Source organism: Protomyctophum bolini (genome assembly GCF_963924005.1).
Source record: "Protomyctophum bolini genome assembly, chromosome: 4".
NCBI lineage: Eukaryota > Metazoa > Chordata > Actinopteri > Myctophiformes > Myctophidae > Protomyctophum > Protomyctophum bolini.
The window spans coordinates 15,196,377-15,206,216 of NC_137865.1; the positions used below are offsets into that span (position 1 = coordinate 15,196,377).

At 42.2% G+C, this 9,840-nt stretch overlaps 1 protein-coding gene across 4 annotated transcripts in view; it reads left to right on the forward strand.

Annotated features, from left to right (window-relative positions):
• Positions 1-9,840, forward strand: part of spg11 (SPG11 vesicle trafficking associated, spatacsin) — a 49,284-nt gene that overhangs the window by 33,508 nt on the left and 5,936 nt on the right. For 3 of the 4 annotated variants that reach the window (XM_080761092.1, XM_080761094.1, XM_080761093.1), the window contains exons 29-35: positions 1,590-1,804; positions 5,815-6,021; positions 6,266-6,498; positions 7,099-7,190; positions 7,444-7,686; positions 8,493-8,638; positions 9,344-9,548. In XM_080761092.1, coding sequence (XP_080617218.1) covers positions 1,590-1,804; positions 5,815-6,021; positions 6,266-6,498; positions 7,099-7,190; positions 7,444-7,686; positions 8,493-8,638; positions 9,344-9,548 — 1,341 coding nt within the window. Of the gene's footprint in view, positions 1-1,589; positions 1,805-5,814; positions 6,022-6,265; positions 6,499-7,098; positions 7,191-7,443; positions 7,687-8,492; positions 8,639-9,343; positions 9,572-9,840 lie in introns of all 4 variants that reach the window. The other variant, XM_080761095.1, reaches the window with a different exon arrangement.

Sequence of the window (9,840 nt, forward strand, 5' to 3'; positions counted from 1 at the left end):
ATATATATATATATATATATATATATATATATATGTATGTTAACTCAGTCTGAGCAAAGTAGGCAAGGCACTTTTATTTATATACCACCTTTCATACACATTCAAACAAAGTACAGTACAGCTCATTTAAAGCCCAGACTATCAGGCTATCTATCAAGTCTAGTTGATATCATTGTGAGTAAGCAATGTCATTTAAAGTCACTGGGGATAGACTGTACTTTTTATTGATAAACTATATTAACCCAGTCTGAGCAAGTATAATTCTCCATTAGTGAAAAATGAGCAGAGCCAATGGTCAAGTGGTAGTGGTTAATGTCTAAAAATACACATTTATAGAGAAGCTAAATGTGTAAAACAAGAAAACATTAATTTATACAACAGTGTGCTATCAAGGTTATGAAGCCATCAATGAAAACGTGTAATCTGTTCAACTTCAATTACTATGTAGTGGATTTACCTGCTTCTTTCTCTCAGATAAGAGGTCCAACATTGAAGACCCCTGCTCTAATGTCCATAACAGCTTGGCTGTCTAAATTTGATTTCTGGTGTGAACATTTCTATAACATCCCCCACAAAAACTACTAGGCATGCGGGACCCCCCTGAGTGCAGGCTCAGATACACCGTGCACGTGCGCGCCGCTCCGCATACTCATGGGAATATCTCATGGTTGGCAGCTCTGTAAAAACTAATTACTTTCCTTTTGAGGTGCATTATGGCTGAGCCAGTTTGTACACATGGTCTTATCCAGCATGTCTCTCCTCTCCTCTGCCTGTTCCTGTCTCTCTACACTGATCTGAAATAAAGCATGAGCATTGCTATTTTACATCAGTCTATCAGACTCATTGCCATCCATCCTTCCATGAGGTTTGGATTGAACTCATGCAGCCTTTGAATAGATTAATTTGAAGTTCTTTAATTATTTCTCTTCTGAAGTGTTGCTGTCGGATGCTGGTGTTCACTGCTGTCACTGTGATATTGATTCAGACAGACAGGTACATAAGACGGGACCACATCACTATAAATCACACCACGCAAAGCCAAGGATAACTCCACCCCATAGGGCTGCATCAAAACTACTCCAAGATGATGCCCAATTGATGTGTCAAAGATGAGAGGTCTCATCTCATTTTGAAGTGACAAATTAGCTCAGATGAAAAATGGTCTTTCATGTCCACAGGGCACTAAGTGACAGGTCCCACTGTGAGAAGGCATTTTATCTCGGGATACTGTATGAAGTATAATGGGATATTGCCTGTGATGTTGGCGAAGATAAAAGAGGCATGAATGGTACAGAATATAATTTCATCAAGGCACTGCTGGGTGCCGGCCTAGTGCCGACTGATGCACTAATCATGAAATGTGTGTGTGTGTGTGTGTGTGTGTGTGTGTGTGTGTGTGTGTGTGTGTGTGTGTGTGTGTGTGTGTGTGTGTGTGTGTGTGTGTGTGTGTGTGTGTGTGTGTGTGTGTGTGTGTGTGTGTGTGTGTGTGTGTGTGTGTGTGTGTGTGTGTGTGTGTGTGTGTGTGTGTGTGTGTGTGTGTGTGTGTGTGTGTGTGTGTGCGTTCAACTCTCTCTTGTGTTTCGGTCCAGGTCCTGACTTTAAAAAGCTGAGCCAGTTGTCCGAGGTTCTTCAGGCTGGTCCAGTGTGCGTGTCCGGCAGACTGCTGCAGCCCTGCTCCCAGCAGGAGCTCCAGGCAGAGTACCAGGGCCTGGTGGACAGCCTGCAGGCTGCAGGCCTCTTCCCCCAGGCCAGGCAGGTGGCGGAGCTGGCAGACCTGCCGGTAGACGTCCTGCTGATCACCCAGGTGAGCCGTCGACAACACGGAACACGTGGAGTGAAGTTCCCAGTCCTCACGACCGATGTCATTTGGATTCCAATCATTCCATAGAAGCCGGCTTCTGTGGAAGCATGTCGTGCACTGAAGATAGCAGAATGACTATTTTAAATTATTAGTTATTTTATTATTTTTATTTGAAGTGGTCAAACTGAGCAATCATATATACATGGGAGAAGTGGTACCCATACTCATTCTTTGTGCTCTATCTCCGACCGAACCACACTTTCACCACACATCTCTATATGCAAAATAAATTCGCCACGCTCCCCGAACTGACATAGGCTATTTTTTAGCCGTTCAAGTGTCTTATTTACTCTGCAAATATTACTTTTATATGAAACACGCTGTTATTGCTCAACGTCAACAGCCTACGTCACAATCGTCAGGTTGGCGTCTACCAAAATCGTCATGTTGGCGTCTACTACGCCAACTACGTTCACTTAATGGGGCCAGTCTTTCACAGTGACACACATGTTACATGAACCACGCGCCCGGGATGGTTTCTACCCCTCAATGTCGTATTTGCTGCGCCCTTCTAATGCTGCGCCTGTTGCCAAACACAGGGACACAAACAAGCCCAACACGCCCAGGCCTTTAACCACGCCACTTACATACATTACAACTCGCTTACAATCACACAGGATTGGGTATTATATCACCCTGGGATTTTACAATAGCCTATACATTGCATTTCACATTTATTTCTGTCTCATGAAAAGCGTACATGACCTGAAAATGAACAACCATTTATTTTACTTCAATTGACGTTTGCTTTGGACCAATGCAATTACACACACTACAACTCGCTTAGAATTCGCTAACCTGGCAACCTGGAGCCAGGCTTCCCTCTCTTCCCAGGCCCGCCCCCACAGAGAAACTCATCTCGCGCAGCACAGAATCTGATCTCGCACAGGACATTGATGAGAGAAAGAAGGAAGAGGACAGATTATACGATCGCTATTTTGCTTATTCCATCTAAATCTCTTTATTTACAAAATAAATGACTCGACGATTCCCTTAGTTACATCAACATTGTTCTTTGTCATTAATTGGATTGGGCCGAAATATCCCCATTACACCGAGCACTTTGCCTATTTTCGCCAGACAGCCAACTGCCCAGACCCAGTACACATGTATACATATGCCTGCACGCACACGCACGCATGACGTGCACACACACACACACACACACACACACACACACACACACACACACACACACACACACCAACATGCGACTCATTAAATAACTCCATTTCTCCGCACGCGCGCACACAACATTATTCACGTGAAATGCGTCACGCCAATATTGAGATAGGCTACCAATATGTGGGTATAGCCTACAGGCAATTACCGACGGAGTGTATATATACACACACACACACACACACACACACACACACACACACACAGTCCCGGCTCCCCAAGAAATAGATTAGAATTTATAGATGCGCGATTACATAACAGCTGTGCGTCATTATAGCCACACACGTCTCTAACTTGCGCTCACAGTCGCGATACTTTTCAGTTGTGTGGTACTTTTACATTGATTTAACTGTAATAGAAAGTTCCCATCTCCCAGTCACGGAGCTGCAACAAAAAGCAACTGGTCGTTTCTGACCAGTGTTGCCAAATAAGCGATTAGTAAGTAATGTAATTTAATTTATCAGCGATTTTGGGATTATTTTTGTAGATTGAAAAAATATTGGGCCTCCTTTGCTCTTGCCATGACAATGTTTGACAACCACTGCTCTAAAACAATATTAGACAAAGTTTGCGCCACAAACACATTGCTCTCTCTCTCTCTCTCTCTCTCTCTCTTCTCCTTTTGTATAAATTAAATAGGCCTATTCATGATTCTGCTTATAGAGAAGTAGCCTATGTTAGTTTGTTTTATGGACTTGAGAGCTACTTTCAAAACGACCAGCTCAACATACCCACCAAATAAAACTATCATCCCATTGCTGAAAATAGTGACAAAATGTAATTGAGGGGCCTTTCATATAGGCTACATATAAGACAAACGCACATGGAATGGGAAATAGAGGGGGGGAAATGCAAATCGTAGGCTTTTATTTTTGTTGGTATTTCACTTTGCTACTGATGATTGTAAGCAACAACAAGTATTGCATTGTGTGTTTGAGCTGACAGGCCCTTTTTTATGTCAATCACTCAAGTAATCTCAGGTCATCTAAAGTGGAAGATGCAAAAATCGTTTTTTATATTAAAATTATATATATTTTTACTGCCATGTCATGTGGTCTACCTGCAAAGCCTTTGTAGATCGTGATCTACCATTTGGGCACCACTTCACGTCAGATCAGGGTTTTTTGTCGGCCAGCGCCAACAATGCTCCCCGAAAGCATAATCGCAGCAAATACCGGGCAGTGTGTATGAGCCTTAACATGTTGACTACACTACACTACACATAATAACTAATAACCCGTTTTCAGCTTAAAGCAATTATATTTCATTGAAGCAACTCCTTAGCATTGTTTTCATACCATGGATGTGATAAGAAAATATCAAACATAAGGGAAATATTAAATAGTATCGGGTGTACCAGTTGGGCCTTTTCTTTTTTTTCAATGGGGCAATACATTGATTAAACAAACGTTTGATTGATTGAGTTGTACAATGTTATACAACCCTAAACTACTTTTAGAATACACTACACAATACAATACAATTTCAGAACATATAATATTGGCCAATATGTCAAATATGTAAATATTACATATCGCATTGAATGGAAGCGGACCATTTGTAACACATGTTAAAAATGACCCGCTTTTGCAAGTTTTCTTTCCAGTTGCTTACAGACCAGAATGAACGTGAATTCCGTCTAAACACGATGCAAACTAATGAAGAACATAAGCATGAACACATCCATGTGGATTTTTATTCACCAACACCAAAGACAAAAATTGTAGCACACATATACTCCAGGTGTAAAATTATACGCATTTTGAAGGTAAACACTTCAAACTTCCTGGCCACGTAGAGTACGTTGCTGTACACATACTGACGCGAATGGCGTCATGGTGGCGTTGACCAATCAAGATATAACGTCCATGTTACAACCGTGAAGCGTTACAACCTTGGCGGCTCTCCCCTACATTTGTTACTAACATTAGGTTGTGGCGAAGTAGAAACGTGGCCAGCAGATACTGTGTTTTGGACAAACAGGCTAGGTATTGGTGTTGATTTGGGTCAACTGGACAAACAGCGTGGTGTTGTTTTGTGTCTGTGTTTGTGTTGCAGCGCCTCAGTGTGGCCGTACAGGTCATGTGCAACCTCTTCCACAGAGAGATGGAGACACTAAATCTCAGCTGGACAAACATGTTTGCATGCATGCATCGCTGCCTTGCATGCTGTGTGCTACTGTTGAGTCTGTCACTTACTTTGACTGATTTATGGCATTGTCTTTCTGTTAAAATCCAACTATGTTAATTTAAGAACTCTGGGCATATAGGTCATTGTTTATTCACTGTGCACACGTGTAGCCTATTGTATGTCAGACTGTATGTCTGTCCCACAGTCACAATCCTTTAGTAATTAGGCTGTGGAAATATTCAGGACAAAACAATGGTACATTTCCAATAACCCATCCGTTACTACATGTGGAGTCAACTCCCGCCATTTATTTCTTCCCATAGTGCGTGGCGAAGTAGCTCTGGGATGAGTGCGCGCGAAGCGCGCACGAAATTCTAGTAGAATACATGTTCAGAAGCATCTTACATGAATGGTCTAGGTTATTTCATAAAAGATGTTATTTCTTATGGTCGGCTGTATGTATGTAACGGCAGCAACATAGGTTTTAGAATGACGGTACCTAAACATCGTCATCTTACATACTGGGTTAGTTTTTTAGGAAACAGCACTATTGTGTTCTGGGTTGGAGGAGCAGAACTACCATCTTAACTGTGACCATCACTTCAGGTGATAACAATTCTCCATCTTTTTTTTCGTATCAGTTGCAACAGGAGTTAATTACCCAGAAGGCCTTGCGGCAGTGGGGGCGGAGGGAGGCGAGGGTGTGTTTCTGGAGGAGATGTCATGAGCAGTTTGAGTCCAATGGTACCAGTCCAGAACTACCCGCCCTGTTCTTCGGAACCTATCTTGAAGAAGAGGACACGACTCCACAGGACTCCTCAACCCAGACAGAACTACTGAGAACCCAGGTGGATGAGATGAGTTGAAATACAGTGATGAGATGAGACTTTTGGGTCAGATGCAGACAGAGAATTCACTATTTGACTTGTAACTGTGATGCTGTGTAATTGATTACACAGGTGGGGATGATTAAGTGTTTGCTTTAAATTGTTGCTGAAACGTGTCAGCTTCCTCAATTAAATATGAGAAATTGCGTCTTTTCTTTTTATCCCATATCATTGTCAGCTAAACTTTGATGTTTGACTTTGCCAGGAGCGGTGTGTGCTGCTGAGTCTGTCAGGTCATTGGGTGTCCCGGGTCCATCCTGTTCCCCTGCGGCGCCTTCGTATTCTGGAGAAATGCCTCTGGGCAAACCGTATCCGGGAGCGGGTTCTCCTGCGTGTTTCCATGGAGACGGAGAGCATGTTCAACCTACCTTTCCCACCGCTGACAGCTGTCGGTTCAGAAGAGGCCGACGCATCTTCGTTCTCCTCTTTGTCTTCATGGTACGACCATACGAGTAGGGCATGTGTGAGCTTGTAGATTGTCTATTTCCGCTATTTAGATCCCCTATTTTCCGATTATTATTTTTTAACATTGATGACGAAGGTGAGGACGCAAATTATGATTGGCCGGAAAGAGATGATGTATGATAATGTACGATGATAAGAGCGCCCCTCACTTCACTATATAGTATAATAGATTTATTTATTTTTTCTCCATAGTACATTCATTATTTTGACGAGTGGTCCATACCCGTTCCAGGATATGACCCGTTCTGTCTCTCCCCCCCTCTATCTGCCACTTCACTTATATATAACGGGTGTCCCCTGTGGCACACCCATTATATTATATTACACACACCTGCTCAGATGCTACGATGCTCAGCCAATCACAGAGCAAAATGGCACACCTTCCAGCGGCTAATCACAGTGCCAATTCCTGTGCCATACATGGGCATTTTCCGCCTCAGAATGCACCAATTCCGTCCTCAAATTTTGACATTACTCAAATTAGATTATTGGCGCCGGTGATTGTCAGAATGTGTGTAAAAAATGTATTGTTGTTCAGTGTGGAAAACAATTGAATGGTGGTGACAACCCTAGGTACGAGGTGCTGGTCAACGAACAGTTCTGTTTCTCCAAGATCTCTGCCCTGAACCAGGAGAGTGACCTCGCACTAGATGGTCTGCCCCAAGGTTCTTATAGTTTTTGCATTTTTCATTTATTTTTATTGTAACTTTGTTTATTTTTCATTAGGTTTTAAAGCAGGTTTGCTAGTTTAGTTCCGTTTTTATTTGACGCTTTATTGGTTTTAGTGTTACTTAATTTTAACCCATTTTGGGCGGGAACCCCTTTTGGTGTTAGCATTATTTTACGCTTAAGCTATTGAAAAATAGCAGATCTACAAGCTCATTGACTCTAATAACCCTGGACTGTCCACGCACACAGACGAGGCCGCGAGCCATGACTCAGCAGAGAGTCCCGAGGAGCAGGGAGTCCTCTCTGAGCTCATTGGCCAGTTGTTGGATGAGGGGCGTGTCCACGAGGCGAGCCGCGTGTGTGGCTACTTCTCCTACTACCACAGTGACATGCGGTTGGTGCTGCGCTGCCGCGGCCTGGCCTCTGGAGAGCTACGCCCTGACACGCAGGAAGAGACAGAGGCGCCGCTCGGGAGAAGCCTCACCGGGAAAAGTACACAAATGTTTTACTTAAGTCAAAGTATCCATACTGCAATGTAGAAATACTCTGTTACGGAATATAACGTTTACTTGAGTAAAAGTATAACAAAATGTGCTTAAAGCACCAAAAGTATAAGGTACAAAGGTATAAAGAAAGTGCCATTTCAAGTTTTCAAACGTACACATATTTAGAATATACCAGCTATTTTCAAATGGTCAAAATGTATATTGGGCTATCTACCTATGTTTTGTAATTAAAATAAAAACCTAGTAACTAAAGTTTTCATATAAATGTAGTGTAAAAGTATAATATTTGGATCCGAGAGGTGTAGTGGAGAAGATGTATTATAACTTGTAAATACTTGTAAATTACAGATGCCTCAAAATTGTACTTAAGTACAGTATTTAAGTAAATATAGTTAGTTACTTCCCACCACTGCCCCAGACCTTCATATGAAGCTTGACATTTAATCTTCATATTATGACCTTTAAAACCACCCTCCAGCCAATTGTATTTCCCGTTTTCCAAAACGGATTAACTTGCCAATCTGCATTAGTGCTTATCACCTTACCTCATGAAGGTGATATAAATTTAAATTGAAAGCACAGCTTCGAGATGGAAGATTACTCTCATGCTCCTTCACCTGTAGAATCAAGACTCCTACAGACTCATGCTTGAGAGGGGGCTTTAACCTTGAGAGGGGGCTTTAACCTTGATGTTGCACATCCCTTATTCTCATTCCTCTCTTTCCTTAGTAAACTTGTCTACACTAAGTGACGATATTGGAATAAATGCCTCCATCTCTCTCTCTCTCTCAGCTCCATCAGTCAGCAGTCTGTTGTCCTTTGACATATTGCCCCTCCCTGACGACCAGGTGCTTTGTCAACTGAAGACACTGGTCAACAACTGTCGTCATGGCAACAACTACTGTAAGCAGGTCCTCAGCCTCTACGAGCTCTCCAAGGTACGCTCTTATTTTATATTTAGAGTTTTAGACCCTAGCGTTAGTGGCCCACCCATCTGACCACCCGGCAGATGATTCAGAGCATGTTTATTTTCATGACTGAATGATTGATTGTGTTCCACCTTGGATCAATGCAACTAATGTTTAGTTTAACTTCCCATTCATCGTTATCACAATGAAAACTATTTCCCCAAGGTTTTAAAGAAAACAAGAATAATACATTATAATAAAAGGAGATGGACGTTAGTGGCAGAATATCTGGAAGCAGATTCTACAAATGGGTAGAGCTGCCGCCCAGATACCATAACTTAAAACCTCCCATATCACAGTGAAAAGTTCATGTTCACCCCCAAAGCACTCGCAAGGCAAATAATATTATTACTTTTCTATGTTTTTTTTTCCATTTCTTGTCCTCGTTATCTCTGAAGATTTACAGTATGTGCATATACATGTCACTGTGTATACAAACGTATGTAGATGTGTGTGCATGTACAATATGCTACAGACAGAGTGTAATGTCACTTATTTTGCTTTTACACTTGAAAAAAGTCTTATAATAGGAAACAAATTGCCTGTAAATGATCTTATAATGGCAATAAAAAATAAATAAATAAGATTTCGATCTATGGCTCCCAACCCTTTAATTGTGCCAGAGAAGGTGTGTGTTCATTGTTTGATAGAATACAAAATCTTCTCCCCTTGCAGGAATTGGACTGTTCGTTCAATGATCTGTACAAAGAGGATCCCCAAACCGTCCTCTCTCAGGTTCTAATGTCTTCTCAGCCGGAGCGCTACCAGAAGGCTCAGGCATTCATCAAAGTCCAGAACCTTCAACCCAACACTGTAGCCCAGCTGGTTGCTAAAGCCACAGTAGAGGGAATACTGGCCTCCACACAAGACACAGCCACTGGTGAGACACACTAGGCTTAAAGGGTAAGACCACTTTTTGAGAGGTTTGGGTTGTTTTCTTACCTTATTATGGGCAAACTACGGTAGTCCATTCCATGAGTTATTTCGCTCCGTTGTGTTGTTTATTAGCAATTTAAGAAATGGGATGTAAACTAATGGATTTGATCTCGTCTGCTTGTCACTAACTGGGTGCATCTCAAATAGCGTGGAGACTTGTTTACAAACGAAACCTCGCAAGATGTCCCCGCAAGAGTTGGGAACGCCGTAGTACTGCTTCAGTCTATCTCCGACTA